The sequence below is a fragment of the Aquarana catesbeiana genome, linkage group LG03, assembly GCF_042186555.1.
Source record: "Aquarana catesbeiana isolate 2022-GZ linkage group LG03, ASM4218655v1, whole genome shotgun sequence".
In the NCBI taxonomy this organism is placed as follows: domain Eukaryota; kingdom Metazoa; phylum Chordata; class Amphibia; order Anura; family Ranidae; genus Aquarana; species Aquarana catesbeiana.
In genome coordinates this window covers 143,941,685-143,962,163 of record NC_133326.1, presented here as the reverse complement: position 1 = coordinate 143,962,163, position 20,479 = coordinate 143,941,685, and the positions used below count along the sequence as shown (strand labels likewise).

Genomic DNA, 20,479 nt, shown 5'->3' with positions numbered 1-20,479 from the left:
TACCCCAATCTGTCCAATTATCTTCTACTCTATTAGCTTTTAGACGAATCCTCTTCAGAGAAGCCTATCCTACCCACACCTAACAACTTTATTTTTTATTTTCTTCATCTGATCATCCCCCACAGCTGTTATCTTTTGTTCCACTTGACCATTCTAGACTGTAAACTCTAACAAGTAGGGCCCACTGATCCCTCCTGTATTGAATTGTATTGTAACTGTACTGTTTGCCCCCATGTTGTAAAGTGCTGCGCAAACTGTTGGCGCTATATGTATAAAAATAATAATAATGTAACTATATAGTGCTGACAATTAACACATTGCTTTACATATATAACATACATCTACATCAGTCCTTGACTTAAAGGGGTTGTAAAGTCAGAAGTTTTTTATCTTAATGCAATCTATGCATTAAGATAAAACGCCTTCTGTGTGCAGCAGCCCCCCTCAGCCCCAGTAATACTTACATGAGCCCCATCTCTGTCCAGTGATGTCCACGAGTGTCTCAGCCATCAGAGACTCTCTGTCCTGATTGGCTGAGACACAGCAGCTGCGCCATTGGCTCCGCTGCTGTCAAAGTCAGTTAGCCAACCAGGAGAGAGAGGGGACAGGGCCAGGCCACAACTTTGTGTCTAATTAGACACATGGAGCTGTGACTCAGCTCGGGTGCCCCCTTAGCAAGCTGTTCGCTGTGGGAGCACTTGACCGGAGGGAAGAGCCAGGAACACAGAAGAGGGACCCGAGAAGAGAAGGATCAGGGCTGCTCTGTGCAAATCCACTGCAATATAGCAGGTAAGTATAATATGTTTGTTATTTTCATAGAAAAAGATATAGAATACAAAAAGCCAGTTCTGCTGCAATATTCATCTTTAACCGGTTCCTGACCATGTCACACAGATATACTGCGGCACAATGGCTCTCCTGGGCGAAATCCCTACCCTTTTTCGGCAACCAGAGAGCGCGCATGCACCCGCTGCATGGCGGGGGACCCAAAGCGCGTGGCCGGCAGGCACGATCACCGCCGGCCACGCGCAATCACGTGCACGAGTGCCAGCACAGGGATTTGTGTGTGTAAACACACAAATCCCCGTGCTGTCAGAGGAGAAAGCCATATCGTTTGTTCCTACTACGTAGGAAAAATATGTCTTCTCTCCTAGTCAATCCTATCCCCCCACAGTTAGAACACACTGAGGGAACACACAATTAACCCCTTGATCGCCCCCTAGGGTTAACCCCTTCCCTGCCAGTGACATTTACACAGTAATCGGTGCATTTTTATAGCACTGATCACTATATAAATGCCAATGGTCCCAAAAAAGTGTCAAAATTCTCCGATCTGTCCGTCACAATGTTGCAGTACCGCTAAAAATTGAAGATCACTTCCATTACTAGTATGAAAAAAAATAAATAAATAAAATGCCATAAAAATGCAATAAATCTTTCCTATAGTTTGCAGACACTATAACTTTTGTGCAAACCAATCAATATACGCTTATTGTGATTTTTTTTTTTTTTTTACCAAAAATATGTAGAAGAATATATATTGGCCTAAACTAATGAAGAATTTTTATTTCTGTTTTTTATTTTTGGGCATTTTTTTAATATATAGCAAAAAGTAAAAAATATTGATTTTTTTTTTCAAAATTGTCGCTCTTTTTTTTTTGTTTATAGCGCAAAAAATAAAAACCGCAGAGGTGATCAAATACCACCAAAAGAAAGCTCTATTTCTGTGGAAAAAAGGGACGCAAATTTCATTTGGGTACAGCGTCGAACAACCGCGCAATTGTCAGTTAAAACAACGCAGTGCCAAATTGTAAAAAGTGCTCTGGTCAGGAAGGGGGGGAAATCTTCTGGGGCTGAAGCGGTTAACCAGCAGCTGTCTATACAGTACTTTTTTATGCCACTAGATGTTCTCAGTTTTCTGTGCCTAATCATAGCCAGCATCATTCAACCCACTTCCTCTAAGCCTAGGCTGCCATAGACCTGGCCGTGAAGTAAAAGCAGTACAATGATGAGCTTATCATATGACGTTATAAGCAGACCAAAAGACAACCTTTGATCTGTACATAAAAGAACCAGTCAACATATGTTGTACCAATATCCAGCAATGATAATATGATAATATTGTCAACAAAGCAAGGTTTGCACTCTTGTAGAGTATGGGACCTTGGAATTTGTCAAATGCTTCCCTGTTCAATCTGCCTGGAGGACTTGCCCCGACACTTAAAGAGGAGTTCCACCCGAGGTCCATTAAAAAAAAAAAAAAATTAAAAGTCAGCAGCTACAAATACTGCAGCTGCTGACTTTTAATTAGACACTTACCTGTCCCAAGGTCCAGCGATGCGAGGGATTGAAGCCCCGCTCGTCTCCCCCTCCGTTCAGCGGCACCGGCATTGCAACTGTGGGCGCCGGGCTGTGGCTTCACAGCCTGGCACCCACTGCGCATGCGCGAGCGGCGCCGTGCGCCGTGATTGGCCGCTCAGTCACCTGGGACCTGTAATGGACTTGATGGACGTGTGTCTTTTTTCAACCTCACCTACTATGTAACTATATGATTGACAGGAGGGAGGGAGTAGAGCTGAGCCCTTCCTGTGCCGAGGGGGAAGTGATGTCACCAGTCCAGGCACTGGAAGAGGCAGACAACGAGGGACTACCTAGCAACAGGCATTTAGAGGTAAGTAAAAAAAAAATATCCACATTTTTTTTGTATTTTTTTTTAGGATTTTTCATGTAGTTTTTTTTTTTTGGGTGGAACCCCACTTTAAATTCTTTAACAGTGGAGGGTCCAAGGGAATTGTGGGAACAAGATGAGGTATCTCCCTCAGATAATTTGGAGGAAAGATAAGCCGATTATTCCTCTGCTGAGGAAACAATTCTTGATGTGTCAGTTTCACAAACTGAAGTTCAGAACCTTATCGAAATGGTTCGCTCTGCTTTCATGTTACCTCTAACAGAGCTAGCTGAAGGTCCGGTTTCCTCCTTGGGTTCCCTCAAGCCTGTGCAACAATTGCATGCATTTCCCGTCCACGCTTTACTAGAAAAGCTTATTTATACCGAATGGGATCATCCAGATAAGCATTTTCCCGCTCCAAAGAGATTCTCAGTTCTCTGTCCTATGGAGGAGAAGTTTACAAAAAGATGGAAAGTTCCTGCAGTTGACGCTGCGATTTCCAATGTGAATAGGAGTTTAACTTGTCCAGTGGACAATGCGCTTATGCTTAAAGATCCAACGGATAAGAAGTTGGAAGGCCTGTTAATAACCTCTTTTTCCTTAGCAGAGAGCGTGACTCAACCTGCAATTGCAGCTATAGGCATCTGTCAGTCCTTAAAGGACCAGTTCACAGATGCTCTTAACGAGCTCCCTGCACAACATGCCCAGGAGTTGGCAGAACTACCTAGAGCATTATGCTTTGCCATAGATGCTATGAAGGATTCTATTCATCAGGCTTCTCGCCTTGTGCTCGTGCTAGTTCACATGTGAAGAACCCTTTGGTTAAAGGGTTGGTCAGCTGAAGCGCCTTGCAAGAATCTTTTAACCAGTTTTCCTTTTAAGGGAGAACGATTATTTGGCGAAAGTTTGGATAAGTATATCCAGACAATCTCTAGCAGAAAGAGTACTCTTTTGCCAGTTAAAAGAAGATATAGACGTCCTTCCTTTAAGCGCACCTTTTCCCCTGCGCCAGGTACATCCGCCTCTAGGCAGGGGTGACGGCCTCCGCCGTCAGACTCTAGAGGAAGACCTCAGGGTCAAACCCAGGCACAAAGGAAGACCTGGGGCCGCAAGCCTGCAAAGCAGAATACCAAGGCCGCATCATGAAGAGGCATCTCCCCTCACCAAGGTGGGGGGAAGACTTCTGGGGTACTCAGAAGTCTGGCAAAGGGAGATTCAGGACAAATGGACTCTCTCCACAGTCTCTCTAGGACACAAGCTAGAGTTTCGAGAGTTTCCACCATCTCGTTTTCTGAGATCGAACGTTCCCAGAGATCCAGGGAAAAAGCAATCCCTATTGCAAGAATTAGACCGATTATTGGCTCAAGGGGTAATCATACAGATTCCCAAACAAGAGCAGGGTTTGGGGTTCTACTCAAACCTGTTTACGGTGCCAAAACTAAATGGGGATATCAGACCAATTCTAGATCTACGGAATCTAAATCAGTTCCTGAGGATCCGCTCCTTTCTCATGGAGTCGATCAGATCAGTTGTTTCCATCCTACAAGGAGGAGAACTTTTGGCATCCATAGACATCAATGATACATATCTGCATATCCCTATATTTCCTCTTCACCAGAAGTTTCTGCGATTCGAAGTAGAACAAAGGCATTTTCAGTCTGTAGCCTTGCCCTTCGGGCTAGCCACAGCGCCTCGGGTATTCACAAAGGTACTAGCCCCACCTCTAGCAAGGTTAAGGGCACAGGGCATAACTGTCTTGGCTTACCTAGACGATCTATTGTTAATAGACCAGTCGGTGGCCCGCTTGAAGCAGGATGTAGTCATTACAAGCAGTTACCTGGAGAATCTGGGTTGGATTCTCAACCTGAGGAAATCCTCCTTAAAGCCATTAAAAAGGCTGGAGTATCTGGGCCTGATCATAGACACAGCCCAGAAAAGGGTATTTTTGCCTCCCGCAAAGATCAGCTTCATACAGGAGCTGGTGCGGATGGTCAGGTCAAAGAGACATCCCTCAATACGTCTTTGCATGAGGTTATTAGGAAAGATAGTGGCTTCATTCAAAGCAGTTCCCTATGCCCAATTCCATTCAAGACTGTTTCAAAACAGTATCCTGTCTGCTTGGAACAAGACGATTCAAGCTTTAGATTTACCAATGAGGTTGTCCCCAAGAGTGTCTCAAAGCCTCACTTAGTGGTTACTAAGTCGGAACCTGCTGAAGGGAAAGTCCTTCAGACCAATTGTTTGGAAAGTAGTCACGACAGATGCCAGCCTTTCAGGCTGGGGAGCAGTACTAAAGAAGATGACTGTCCAGGGACAGTGGTCAAGAACCGAAAGAGCCTTGCCCATAAACATCCTGGAGATTCGGGCAGTGTATCTGGCTCTGAGAACCTGGACTTCCAGGTTAAAGAATTGTCCTGTCAGGATCCAATCGGACAATGCCACGGCCGTGGCATATATCAATCATCAAGGGGGCACCAAGAGTCTCTCAGCTCAGAGAGAGGTGAACCAGATTATAACTTGGGCAGAAAAGAATGTCCCATGCCCATCGGCAGTTTTCATTCCGGGGATAGAGATTTGGCAGGCGGACTACTTAAGTCACCAGCAATTATCTCCGGGGGAATGGTCTCTTCATCCCGAGATTTTTCATGCGATTTGCCAGAGATGGGGGACTCCGGACGTAGACCTGCTAGCATCCAGGTTAAACACAAAGCTAGTCAATTTTGTGTCCAGAACAAGGGACCCACTCGTGTACGGAACAGATGCGTTGGTGACCCCATGGGATCAGTTTTCACTGATCTATGCATTTCTATCACATAAGACTGTGTAATATTGGAGATATATATATTTTTTATTTTTTTATTATTTTTTATGACTTTTTCCTGGAATAAAGACTTTTTATTGCATCAATATTTTGTTGACACTCTTATTATTAGTATGCCATGTTAAACGTTAAGCGCGACTCTGCTCTTGGTTATACTGATTTTTCGTGATATCGCACATAAGAGTTGCTGTTTTTTCTGAATTTTTCTGAATTATTTACAGTGTTCATAATCAAGGTTTCTCTCCCCTATACATTTTAGCATGGGACCTTGTATGCCCAAGATCTGCAACTGATTAACTTTGTACTCTACTGAATTTCACAAAGATTACAGGACCAATGTGAAAAGGTTGTGTGAGCATTGAATAAACACTGCCTATCTGCCAAGTACAAAGGGCATCTAGTTCAGTCTTGAGCCCACAGACATATGTACTGGTATAATAAAAAAACATTTTTACTAAATTCATAGGCAGCACGCAACTGTGGTTATAGATGTCAATCACTGCGCACTAGATCTCATACTTTTGCTTTTACTCTGCTACTGAATCATCCTAAGTGACCATCCTATATGGCCTACCTGCAGGATTGGGCAGGGCACTTTGGCTGGGACACTGTATCAAGTAAACACATAGTAAGTAAAGATCAGTATGGTTCCATGATAGCCTCTATTTACATGCCACAGCATGCAAAGGAAATCAATCGAGGATACAAGAAGATGGAAATGAAAAGGCTGCAGTAACACAGATGGGAGAGGGACCAAGTAGGCTTAGCAGGTAGGTAGAGAGAGTGACTTGGATGTTATCACATACAATGTAGAACCAGCAGCCACCACTGGTCCTAACTTGTACATGGTGACATCAGAGCACCTGCCCACATTTTGGGACAGGAGCGAAGTGGACCAGAGTGCCAGCTGTCATGGGACCAGCTGGATGGGTCAAGCATGAGGACCCACTGTATTTCACTTATCCTTCTCTAATAAGGCCACCAGGAGCACTGTTTTCAATGTTAGATGCCTCAGGGTCTCAAAAGGGACTCCCTGGAATCCTTGCAAAACTGTGTCCAAGTTCCACATAGGGAGTATCAATAGGTCTCTTTCAGAAGCCACGCCAAGAGAGCAAAATTACCTGGATGCCATACTTCTTCTTGATAAATTAGGTCCGGCCTTGACAGCAGCCTCCATGGCCTCTCTATGCTTAGCTTACAGGGACCTGAAAACGCTCTTTTTGGCCAAAATGACGCAATCAGATTTATTTTGGCTTTCATATTTCTCACTTTTTGAAAAATGTTGGCAATGAGCCGAAAAGAGGAAAAGGCGTGAAGAAGCTTCCCTGTCCATGGGTGAGTCAGTGCGTCCATCCCTAGGCTGTTCTTGTCCCTCTGCGGCGATAAGTATCAATCCAATTTCTTGTTGTCTCTGCAGGTAAAGATGTCGACATTCTGTATCCTCCATCTCACTGAGATCTGGGAGAAGATCTCCTGCTTCAGACTTTATTCGATCTGTCTTAACGGTTTACAACTAAGGCAGGCAGTCAGCCAGCAGATTCAGGTCTATCTTTCAAGCAAATTGCATTTCTGTAATAGAGAGTAGGTTCCTTTGCGTCCAGAGGAGGACCACCTGCAATAGTTGATGCAACTTGGTTCTGCCTTGCCTGTTGATGTAGGATACTGTTATGATGTCCGACAAGACCTGAATGTGCTTTCCCTGGGATACTAACACAGCTTCTGCAACTGCTTTCAACTCGGTTGGAAGAGCTCAAGGCTCAATATGGGTCCCATTTTCCCTGGGCTAAATGGTCGCCTAAATGTGCACTCCAGCCCCAAGGAGTGCAGGCATCTGTGGTTAACCCTAGGGGTTTCAGTCATGTCCAGAGACACCCCTCCTGCATAATTTGAGGCCTCAACCACCATTTGATGGCCTCCTTTACCCCTGCAGAAATAATTTTGTGCAGGGATCCTGCTGTCTCACTGGGACAAGATATAGTTCTGTGTGGGCCTCATATGCAGTTGAGCCCATTGTACTCCCAGGATGGCTGATGTGATCCAGCCCATTAGTCTCATGGCTTTTCCAAGTGAACAATCTGATGATATCAGAAATTTTAAAGAGGCTTTTTGCAGTTTTTGGATTTTTACTTCCATGAGGAAGAATCTTGTACTCACAGAGTCTATTGGTGAATATACAAGAGGCTAAAGACAGACCAAAAAAAAATGCATTGAACTGGAAACAAAGGATGTGCAGATATGCATCCTTCAAGTCTCTGGAAACCTTGAAGACCCTCGGCGATAAAATTTCTCTTGTCGAATTGATCAATTTATTTCCGAATCAAGGTTTAGCAATAATCTGAATTTCCCTGAGGGCTTCTTCCTTAAAAAGATGTAAGAGTAAAATCCCATCCTTTTCTATTCTTCCGGTATGAGGCTTATTACCTTTCTTGCAAGAGAGATGTTAAGGCTTCTGCCTTTACTTGGCCCTCGGGAAGGGAGTAGCAAAAAATCTTTGAGGGAGCTTCCCAATTTGATTCTGTATCCTAGTCTGATGACATCCAGAATGGAACGGTTCTTGGTGACTTTTTGCCAATGTTGAAGGAATACCACCAGTCCCCCCCCCCCCCCCACTAGATAGTCCATGTCATTAGGATTGCCTTTTGTCTTTAGGTAGATAGGTAGAAAGGAGTTAAGGAGGAACCCTCCCTTTTCTTTCCCCTTTCTGTAGGTCCACTCTTCTTTTGGTCCTGATTCTTGCTATCTTTCTTTTGTTGCTGTTTGAAAGGGCAAAAAACTTCTTCACCTGCTGCTTCTTTGGCACCGGAAATCCTTTTTTTTGTCAGCCGATCTCTCTAAGACAGATTCTAGCTCTTATCTGAACAGAAAATCTCTGTGAAAACATGACCTGTTGGGGCGCCTTGAGGACTGGAGTTGAGAAACACTGCTGTAGACAAACCTCAAACGAGAAGGCCGGCAACATGGTGTGTTATGCTCATCTTATGCACAAGAGATATTGATGAGCGTCAGCCCAGCTGGGCTTTAGTCATAACTTAAAGGTGTCAATAAAGGTGTGCATATGATTTTTTACTCCTGATGGACCTACAATAAAAAAATATTTTTATAAACACACTGTTACCAGCCTTCTTGTTTGATGTTTGTCTTAAAGCGGAGTTCCACTCAAAAGTGGAACTTCCGCTTATCCGTCACCTCCTACCCTCCAGTGTCACATTTGGCACCTTTCAGGGGGGAGGGGGGGGGATGGGTACCATTCCCCACTTCCGGAGATATCACCGTCTCGGTATTTCGGCCCCCCTCCTCCTTCCTCCACCACCGGGCCAATTAGAAAGCGCATCACGCTTCGTGCATGCGCAGTAGGTAACCTGCTGTAAAGGGCTTCACTGCCGGGTCCCCTTACCAGGAATGGAGGCGGCTGCACCCGACAGCCAATCCGACAGCTCCCTGGACAGGTAAGCGTCCATATATTAAATGTCGGCAGCTGCAGTATTTATAGCTGCTGACTTTAAATTTTTCGTGGGAGGGCTTGACCTCCTCTTTAAGTAACCCTCCACCTTTTGGTCCATAGAGTCTTTGAGTGCCCCTCCATCCTTGAATGAAAGATCAGTTTTCTTAGAAACCTTGGACAGAGAAGCATCCAATCAAGAGCACTTTTCCCATAAGCCTGCGCCTTCCTCTCCTTTTCAGGCAATCCTCTCCTTTTCAGGAATGTCTTTTTCAGGCAGTTTGTAAGAAATACTTTCTTCTCTGGTTCCTTCCATTTTTATAGAATGATCTCTGGTCTCTTTAAGAGTGTGATGTGCTGGAAATGTGCGCAGTTGTTTTATCTGCAAGCCTGCATAAAGTCGAGCGTGTATGTTCATGATTTTCTCTTCCTCCTCAAACTCTAGGGTATCAGAATCGCTTTCAGCAGTTCTTCTGTTTCATCAGTGGGAAAGAAGAACCTCTGTGACTTACTTTTTCTCTCCTCTCCAGGCTCCTCCTCTTCTGAGTCCGATTCATCACTTGAGTTTAGCTCCAATTCTTCTGACACGCCCTACTCCTCCACTATTGTATTCGGAGTAGGAGCAGCTGCTAAATTGCTTGAACCAGAAGTACTCGGCAATGGCTCACTTCAGGAAGACTCTTGAAGGAGAGATCTAATGGACTGGCAAATATGCACCATTTCTTCATTCATGCTATCCATAAACTGTTTAGGGAGATTTCCTGATTCGCTAGTTTATCAAGGCAATCTTCGCAAATCAGCTTTTTCGAAGAGCTTGACATTTTCTTTTTGCTGGACGCACATCTCTCTCTCATGAAGCTGTCCTGGAAAATGACTTGGGAAAGTTAAGTAACCCTCTTTTAGACCATCTCCTGGACCAGTCTTCTCAAATAAGGTTCTTCCAGTATTTGCTGTCAATGGACACTGTCTCATCTCTAGAGAACTACTGATATCAATTATCTTTTTAGCCCTCTGAAATAGGGACAGTCTTCCCACTGACTGATGTAAAAGTGTCCTTCTCCCACAGACCTTTAACTTAAGGGGTTTTTTCTCCCATTGTAAACTATTGTATGGCGCCACTACACGATCTACCAATGTAACAGGCGCTATGATTTTTTCTGTCCGTTTCTTTCCTGCCCATTTTTATTTTCCCATGATTATTACTGAATTTCATATGGAGCACAGTGAGATGTTCAAACTGATCTGCTCTGGTAGTCAAATAAGTTAGGTATGCCACATTCCTCATTCTTTTATCGCATCAACCTTTCTTAGAAATACCATTGCCTTGTTGCTGCACTTTTTGGATATAGTTAATGAGCTCCGACTGCCAGGCTAAGACCATCAGGCCTGCAACTGGGACATTTCTGTCATTACTACTTAAAGGGCCCTCATACCATTCTTGTTTAATTGATCTCTCATTAGGATTTAAAGTTGAATAGGCCAGACTAGGTTTCCCCCTTAGAAGTCTTGCCAGAACTATTGCTTAACTTTTGCTTATCCTTTCAGGTCATGTTCAAGTGGTACTTCATTGCACATATGTGTATATAATATACTGTTAGCTCCAGATTGTCTTAACTTGTATTATTGTGGAGGAATTCTTCTTCTCAACTAGGACTGTTATCCAAAGTTCAGTTGATCTATTACCTCCTTTGTGCAACAAAATCTTCCTTGAGTTATTCAGTAGACGTTATTAGAACAGAAACTCATTGAGTGGTTTGACTTATTACTTTAAGGTGGTGGAAAGATGTCTGAACCCAGAGTGTCAGGTGGGTTGGAATGTTCCCAGGGTCATGATGGTGCAGATGAGCAGGTAAATCCAAGCAGTCCCCAAGGGGGCAGTGCTACATTATATTTTAAACTTTTTACCCATGCTAATGTACAGTTACCTAGAGAGTAACAATTTAGCAGGGGTTCCCCTAGACATAAACATTATTTCACGGGTTCCACTGTGTCAGCAGTGGTAAACCATTTTATATGAAATACATATTAAGCTTCTATATCCTTTGTATCTCAGTCCTGTTAATCTACTGCTGAAACTTCATGTCTACATACATGCACTCCAGCCATGGCTGTATGGACTTTCTCAGTACTTGTTTCAAGATGGTGATAACAGTGGAACATGTATTGCAATGGCCACCATGTGACATAGTGACAATCAGGGTCGATTTGATTTAAACCATGATTTAAATCACTAATAAAAAGGCTTGATTTAAATCAACTCAATTTAAATCCTAATTTTTAAAGAGCAACTGTCATCTCTGTCCCGCAGTGGCTCCTCCTCTGACCCGCTGTTGACTCGCCGACAGTCCCATTCACTTTAATGGGATGGCTGGTGATGCGTCAGTGACACAACAAGGTGAGGGACAGGGCTGAAGCAGCTGAGTGGATGCCCACTAACAGGCGCTGCCATGATGGATCTGAAATGACAGGTGCTCTTGAAATGTAAGGACCCATTCTTGCTGGTAGTTAGAATCTTAAATATTTGGAAACAAAATAAGGGTTTCCTATTTAGAGTAATAAGCTGTCAGGTTAGTAAAGCAGAGATATTAGAACTGATTGAATCACACCGTTTGTAGTATACATAGATTTGCAAAACAATGGTATAAAGGAATATTCCTGAACTTCGGTTTATCTCATGGTTACTGTGATATTGTGTGAATGCACCAATGCAGTGCATGTTATCTCAGTTTGCAGGACTTGGATTCATTGAATAAGTTTACAAAAAATGTAAATATTGCACAATATACAGCCTCATGGTACATAAGCTCCATTTCATGCTGAATAAACTAAATTATTAATATGTCTTAAATTGAAAACTATTTTTAGAAAAAATCTGATTACGTCACTACTTTGAAGAGGAATACCGTTGTTAAGGTAGCAGCTAGCTAACATAACCCCAGTATCCTCTTCTTCAGCGGGCGGTACGCTTCAAGATAAAAGTGGTCTCTGTGGCCCTCCGCTGCTTACCGGAGCTGTCGGCAGCGGCGGAGGCGATCGTGTCCTGTCCCTGGCTTGACATGGAGATTAGTGAGGGGAAGATGGCCCCCACATGTCTCCATATCATTGCAGGGTGGAAGCGACATCAAAACATCACATTCTGCCCATAGCTCTTAAAGGGACATTTTCTTTCTTTTTTTTTTTCAAATGACATTAAATTATTATTTTTTTTTATAATTATTACATTTTAGTGTAAATATGAGATCTGAGGTCTTTTTGAGACCAGATCTCATATTTAAGAGGTTCTGTTATGCTTTTTTTCTATTACAAGGGATGTTTACGTTCCTTGTAATATGAATAAAAGTGGCACGATTTTTTCTTTTTAAAGAACAGTGTAAAAATTAAAAATAAAAGGTAAAATGAATAATAAAAAAAAAAATTAAACGCGTCCCGTCCTGCCGAGCTCGCGTGCAGAAGCGAACGCATACGTGAGTAGTGCCCGCATATGAAAACGGTGTTCAAACCACACATGTGAGATATCACTACCATCGTTAGAGCGAGAGCAATTCTAGCCCTAGACCTCCTCTGTAACTCAAAACATGCCACCTGTAGAAAAAACATGCCACCTGTAGAATTTTTTAAACGTCGCCTATGGAGATTTTTAAAGGGTAAATGTTAGTCGCCATTCCACGAGCGGGCGCAACTTTGAAGCATGACATGTTGGGTATCAATTTACTCAGTGTAACATCATCTTTCATAATCTAAAAACAATTGGGCTAACTTTACTGTTGTCTTATTTTTTTATTCAAAAAACTGAATTTTTTCCAAAAAAGTGCGCTTGTAAGACCGCTGCGCAAATACGGTGTGACAGAAAGTATTGCAACGACCGCCATTTTATTCTCTAGCACCCCCCAAACATTATATATATATATATATATATATATATATATATATATATATAATAATCTAGCAAAATACCTGTTTATAACTTGTAAACACCAAATCTCAGAAAGAGGCTCGGTCCTTCAGTGGTTAAAAAATCATTGATTTATATCCACCCTGGTGACAATGGAGGAGCACTACTGGAAGACAGGGGCAGAATACTGTCACTCTAACAGGATGTAACTTGAACAAGGACATTCATGGACAGATCATCAGGTATTATTTTACTAAAAGGTGAAGATTCAAAATATTCTTTTTGAAACAACATTAACGTGTTAGTATGTTCATAAGTGATTTTAGCAATTAGGTTTATATTAGGTTTAAAGAAAACCTGCACTCTGCCCATGTCCCCCTGGCAAGCAGCACATTTGCGCCCTGCAGCTTCATTTAGCCACTTGGAGCAAGAAAAAAAAGACCTGTGCAAGTTCTCAGGGGCTTATAGTGGAACTTATCATCTCACCTAAGAGTCCTTTATTGCAGAAGAGATATAAGGGTTGATTTACTAAAGGCAAATACGCTGTTCACTTTTCTAGGGAAATTGCACTTTACAAGGTATTTTTCCCCAGATCTTAGTGAATACGGTAAAATCTAACCTTGCAAAGGAAAATTTACAAGGAAAATGTAAAAAATAAAAAAAATCTTACTTGCAAACGAATGGACGATGGAAGTCAGCAAAGCTTTACCCCATTCACTAAGCTCTGGGAAAAATTCTGTGCAAAGTGCAACTTCCCTTGCAAAGTGAATAGTCTATTTGTTTTTTGTGTTTAATCCAAACTTTTTTTATCGATAAGAATAAAAAGTGACTACACATTGTAGGAAAAAAGGATATACAGTACATGACAACCAACAGCTCAAGCATTTTACATAAGGTCTACAGCGAAATAAAGACCGTCACATCATATTTGGAGCATATACAAGGTTTTATAAGGAAATAAAAATAATTAAAAAAAGGGAAAACACAAAACAAAACAACCAGAGCTTATTGAGGGACAATTGCTCAGAACGGCATCTTTTTTCTACACTCGGAAAAAAAACTCAGAAATACCTAAGCTCAGGCCAAAACCATTGTAACTCTTGGTGGGTTCAAAATTGTAACAGCCATCCATCACTGGTGGGGCAAGACTTGGGTTATTAAGCCAACTTTACCAAATGAGATTACATTTTTTAACTACTTTTCGATGGCGATAAGGTAATTGTGCTCTAGGTAGAAGGGAGTTAACACAGGCGATCCACTCTGCCCTAGTAGGCATGGTGGCTGCCAACCAAAATCAGGCAATCAGTTTTTAAGCTAAGTACAATAATCTAGTCACCATAGTGTAAATACCTTCTGGATACATTTCAGCATCTATTGCGCCCAACAAGCATACTAATGGATTGAGAGATACAGTTGTTTGGGCTAGGTCAGGAAAGTTTCAGGCAACGCCATATCATGTGTAATAAAGTCCCCTCAGACCATTCAGCATTTCGGGCAGAAAGGACAATCTCTTCGGACCCAATCATATAGTTTATCAGGCGTACAATAGGCTCTGTGCAATATGAATAATTGTGAGAGTTTGTGCAGCTGACACAGATACAGCAGGAAGCGCCTTTAGGGCCATGTCCCATTGATCACCATCTATATCTCCGTTATCAGTAACCCAATGGGCTCTACTTTTTAATAAAGTGTGATCTTGGATAGAGGACAATGCCACAGAGTAGGATCGGGATATCAGACCCTTTCGAGTAGTAGCTTGCAAAATCTCCCGCAGTAGCGAGGAGCTAGATATAGTTAATGGAAGCTTTTGTTCTTGCGTCTGTATTGCATGTTGAAGTTGTAGATATTGATAAAATTGTTTACTTGTTAATGAGAACTCCGCACACAGCTGATCATACGCCTTTAGGGTACTACCAGTATATAGTTGGTGAAAGTACCAAGCCCCTTGTTGCCTCCACGAGGAAAATCCCTCAGGTTTATATAGTTCAGGATAGTTAGGATTGTTCCACAAGGGAGTGAACTCCAAAGGGCGTGCAATGGATAATGCTTCCCTAGCTGCCCGCCAGACTCTCCTAAGCAGACCTGTCGTTAGTATGTTTTTAGTAAATCAACTCCAATGTATGTATCATCTGCAATAAAAAGCCTGCCTGGTTACCCTTTTTAAATTACTCTCTTCCCAGCCTTACATGAAGGAGCTGGGTCAATCAGCAGTGCTGTCATGTGAGAGTAAGAGAAACTGAATTAGTCACTGGAATTTTGGCAGGATCAATATGTTTTTGCTTGTAGTTATTGAACAAATATAAAATAAAACACCTACAATACTATTGTCAACAGACTAAAAGGGTGCAAATAAGATTTATATTTTGTTTTACATTTGGTTTTACATATGCTTTAAAGTTGGGGTTGGCAACCCGTCGAGTAGTTGACAGTTAGGCCACGAACAGATTCCTGTGCTTCCAACCCCCCCCCCCCCTTCTAGGTGCTGGTCCTTCTATCTCCAGCCTCCTCTGCCACGCCTTCTATGTCACTGCCTTTCTTTCTCCCTCCCACCCCCAGCCTCCTATGTCGCTGTCATCAGTAAACAGCAGAAACCAGGAGGCAGCACAGCTCAGGAATGAGGGCAGGAGGAGAAGCTGGCCAAATTAACTTTTTAAGTTAAACCACAGGAGATTGGTTGCTAGGACACAGGGTGGTCCTAAGCAACCAATTACAAGCTTACTAATATGAAAAGTCACTCTGCCAGCTCCCGCCCTCTTTTCAGACCTGTGCTGCCTCCCGGTCTCTGCTGTGTAGGACACTACTATGCAAGGGAAGCGGGACCAGAGGTTACTGCTATAGGGGAAAGGGGGGCAGATGATACCAATGTGTGTGTGTTGGGGGGGGGGGGGTGATGTGAAGGGGCAGAGGACACTGTTATGGGCAGGGTCACCCCCATAGCAGTGTCCTCTACTTCTCCCCCCGGAACCTGTATTCTGAGCGCAACACACCCCTGAAACCTGCATTCTGAGAGCAATGCACTCCCAAAACCTGCATTCTGAGCATAATGCACTCCTGCACCCTGCATTCTGAACATAATGCACTCCTTAACCCTGCATTCTGTGCGTAATGCACTGGTGAACCTTGCGTTCTCTGCATAACACACTCCTAAACCCTGCACTCTCTTGTAATACTAATTTTTGATCTGAGTAAAAAAAAATTTAATCAAGAAAAAAAGGTATTTTTTTTGTTTTTGGGAGGGGGCTTTTCAGAATTCCCTGCCTATAGGCTCCTGAGATGTAAATCCGTCCCTGCCTGCAAATCGCTTTAGACTGCACAAAACGTAGTCCATGCATTACTTTCAAAAATGCACAGTGCCAAATTGCCTGATACTGTACTAGCATGCGATTTTGTGTCCACAAACACACTGCGTTTGTGATCTACATTTGGGGTTAACAATGTATTATCACCCACAGTAGATCACAACGGCAATGTGTTTTGAACATGTTGCAGGAAACATACATGGAGCATGCCTTTCTGTCACTGTGTTCTGGTGTGAACCGGCCCTAACAACAGGACACTGTACCCGGTGATCTTTGACTTCATCAGTGCTGTTCATGTAGATCTCCATCTCTCAAAAGTTGTCTACCACTGCTTTAAAGAGACCCTCTTGTATTGTACAATTACAGCAAAATGCCAAAGTCTCTTTGAAGCCCACACCCCAACCCATGTATATCTTCCATTAAATCGCTCCCCTATCACCCTTTCTTAGGCTGCAGCCGGTACAAAATATTCAGTGTTTTTGCATATTTGGTTTTCAGAAGGATGGATTACAGCTTTGACGCTTTGGTTTCCCAGAGAAATCTGTTGCCTCTCTGTAAAATGTGTAAGGACTCTACATCTGACCATTCTAACACATGTTTCTTAAAGGCACATAGGGAGAAGTTTGGGAAGTGAAGTAAGTAGGCCCCTTTCACATGGACAGGACCACCTAGTTTGCCTGCCAATTTTTCAAGTGGAAGCTCCATGTTAGTGTAAAACCCTCTAGTGTTCTAGAAGTGGTAGTGGTTAGGTCTTTGTTAGTGTAGGTAAATTCTAGTCTTGGCAGCCAAGCCTGTCTGTTTGGTCTGGGTTGGGAGTGACTCAGGCAGAGCTGGGAGACTCACAGGCAGCATCACTAAGACCTCCCACTTCTTTCCAGAACATTCTTGAACCTTCTGGAAAGGAAGGAGGAGAGGGGAGGTCGTGCTGCCTGGAGTGTACTGGGGAGCCCTGACCAATCTGGATTGGTAGGCCCCCCAAATACCCTGGGTCAGCCCAGCTGGGGGTGGAGTAGTTTGGATGGAATCTGGAGATGGAGTGCTAGGCTGTTGTGGCCTTTGAGGGAGCTCGCCAGTCTGGGGGGGTGACCTTGGGCCTGGGCTCGGGTGCTCGGGTGCGGACAGGACCTTCTCAAGACACATGGAGGTGTCCTGAACAGGTGGCACGGGAGCAGGAGAGGACAGCAGGAGAGTACTGCTGGGCAAGTCTCCAGGAGGTACTACAAGTCGCAGCCAGGAGGGCTAGTGAGTGACACACAGTCAGGAGGACTGGGGAGGCACGCCTGAGAGCACTGGGAGAGTGCAGCCTGGGATGGGTGCGGAGCCAGTAGAGTGGACTGTAGTGGCACGGGCAGTGGAGAGAGGCAGCTGCAGCCAGGAGGGCTGGCAGGGCCTGAAGAGGTGATGCTGGGATCAGTAACCACGTGGACAGCTAGCATTGGGACTACCTATATTTTTGCTACACCATAGGGGCCCGAGGTCCCTGCTGCAAAGGGCATTCACTTTGGGCCTGACTGAGTCAGTGTCGGGCCTGCAAATCAGTGCTAGCTGGTCCTGGGAGTGATAGTCTGCAAGCACGTTTTGCGCTGGAGGAAGAGAGGAGGTGTATATACTGGAGATGTATATAGTTCTCAAGTCCCTATAGCTGTTTCTACAATCAGCTGGGCAGCTCATTATTACCCTATCCCCATCCAAGTTGAATTCCCCTAATAAAAATAACAAAAATAAGTGCAAGGACTGTTTTCTGTCTGAGGACCACAACTACCAGTGGGGGTACCGCTACATTAGTCTATGAGGAACCAGATATAAATGGACTTGGGTAGTTTACATCTAATTACCTCTGATTTTGTCCAGGTCCAAAAATAAGAAATAAATAATAATGTAAAGGTCTGCATCCTTTTCGAACTTAAATGTGACATATCTGAGATAGCCTGGTGTAAATGGACGCAAGTCTATTTAGATCTGGCTACCCATAGATCTAAAATAGATCCAGAAAGCTTTTTAAAAGCAGCAGGAAACTGCTCTATTCTGCTCCGATTCAACAGAGGATTTGTTCACGGATCCCCTGGTGTTTGAGACCAGATGGCATCCCTATGAAAGGGGCCTGATGTAAACACAATCCAATAAATTTTTACATGTCACAATGCTTAAAATGTTTTTCAGCTGCTTGCAAGGAAAAAAGTAATTTATGCAAGAAAAATATAGCAACAATTTGTTAAGTCGGCAATCAACAATCAAGGTGTTCTTTCCTTTGAATGGGGAAAAATTAAGAACTGATTATATATTGAACAAGAATAACTAAGTGCATGCAGAAAAATAAATCGAAGGTCCATTCTTACCTGGAACAGCAGTTTTTGATGTAGACATTTGGCGTGTCAGGACAAGCAGCACACAAAGTAGCAAAGCATGTATGGATGTAGTGAGCAAGGCCACGGCCATCAGACACAGCTGTGTGTCTTTGTCTCCTGCCTGTGGAATTCCACAGTGGGGTAGCCAAAGGGGCTAAACTTCTACACACGTGTGGTGCGCATTTAAATCTGCTTTTAGACCACATGGGGAGGCTACATGCTTTACCGTGTTGTAAGCCATGGAATCTTTATCGGTTTTCATAGCTTGAAGTCTCAGACACAGGGTGGATTCACACTTTCACTTTCATTTTTTACAAATGAAGTTATTTAAAGGGACAGTAGTTTTATTTGTCATGCATTTGTTTTTGTTTTTTTTGCACGATGAGCTTGGAAATTCATGTTTTACAAAAATGCTGGCTCTCTAAATGTCAATCCAATGAATAGAATAACTACCCTCCAACAGTGAGATGTACCATTGCTTTCAGTAAGGTGGGATCACCCTGTTGTCTTAGGACACTTGCTTCAAAACATGGCTCCGGACACGCTTTGGTAAAGCTCTCTGAAAGACAGTCAAAGCCCGTCACTAAATAAAATGGTTGGCTTACAGTCCTGTTTACACCTTGCTTTTGCTTGGTGCTTCGCTGAGGCTTTGGTGGAGCTTCAAAGGGGGTTGGGTGGAGCTTTGATGGGTCTTCAGGGAGGCTTTGTGGGGCTTCGATGAGGCTTCAGTGGGACTTCAAGCAGGCTTTGTCATAGACTACTATGGAGGCTTTGAAGACACTTTGAAGCACCACTGAAGCTTCCCCTCCTGAGAGCCCACCCCCTTGTGACGTCACAAGAGATATAAGAGATGTCAGACAGTGGGAGACATCACAACAGAAGAAGACAGCCTCAGGACAAGAGCGACCTTTTTTGTTTTTAACCGGCGGCGAGGAAGAAGACAGCGGTGGCGAGGAAGAAGACAGCGGTGCAGGAGAAGACAGCTCTGGGAGAAGATGGCGACTGAGAGACGGCGGCGGGAGAAGATGGCTAGGGGAGAAGACAACACCGGGAGAGATGGCAGCAGGAGAAGACAGCTTGGGGAGAAGACAGCTCAGAGCTATTTTTTTAATAAAGGACTTGTCAAAACAGGCTCTTGTTTTTTTTTTTATACATTTCACAGCTTTTTTGGTGAATGGGTAGGGGTATGATGTACCCGATACCCATTCACATAGGGGGTGGGGCTGGAATCTGGGGGTCCCCTTGTTAAAGGGGGCTTCCAGATTCCAATAAGCCCCCCGCTTGCAGACCCCACCATCCAATGCCCAGGGTTGTTGGGAAGAGGCCCTTGTCCCCATTCACATGATGGCAAGGTGCTTTGGGGTGGTGGGCGCAGAGCACCCACCCCCCCATGTTGAGGTCATGTGGCCCGGTATGGTTTAGGGGGGGGCGCTGGCTCGCTCCCCTCCCTTTTCTGACCTACCGGGCTGTATGCTTGGATAAGGCTCTGGTATGGATTTTGGGGGGACCCCACGCCATTTATTTATTTTGGCGGAAAAGCTGGCCGCTGTTACAGCAGCAAACACGCACTCAGTGTAGATCTGCCATCTGTTCTGGGGAAGGCTGTTCAGCAACTCGCACCATCCAGATGTATCTGTAGTAAATAAAGCTCACCGGGTGCCAGATGAAGTCTCCACAGTGTAGTATTAATTGGAATAGTATGTTAAAAGCCAAAATAAAATGAATCATAAAAACATATGACAAAGGTTGCCACTGCCAACCCAGTATCAGGCAGTGGCCTGACGTCAGCACTAGAGTCTGCTCCCCGAAGCTTTTCGTCCAATAGGACGTTAACAAGGGGATCAATTTTTTTTTACATTCAGCTGTCAGTGGGGAAGCCTGCTGACAGCTGATGACTCATCGGTTGTTAAGGATGCAGTGGCTGGCTTCCCGGCCTGCTCCTAAGGCAATCAGCTATATACAGTGATCATAAAAGAAAACCCCTAAAATCACAAAAAGAAAAATCCGCGGTAAAA

General features: G+C 43.8%; 1 protein-coding gene across 2 annotated transcripts in view; it reads right to left on the bottom strand.

Moving 5' to 3' along the window:
* Positions 1-18,771, bottom strand: part of IL15RA (interleukin 15 receptor subunit alpha) — a 197,503-nt gene extending 178,732 nt beyond the window's left edge. For both annotated transcript variants that reach the window (XM_073619387.1, XM_073619389.1), the window contains exon 1: positions 18,456-18,771. In XM_073619387.1, coding sequence (XP_073475488.1) covers positions 18,456-18,555 — 100 coding nt within the window. In that variant the 5' untranslated portion in view covers positions 18,556-18,771. The remainder of the gene's footprint in view (positions 1-18,455) is intronic.
* Between the last annotated feature and the right edge of the window lie 1,708 nt (positions 18,772-20,479).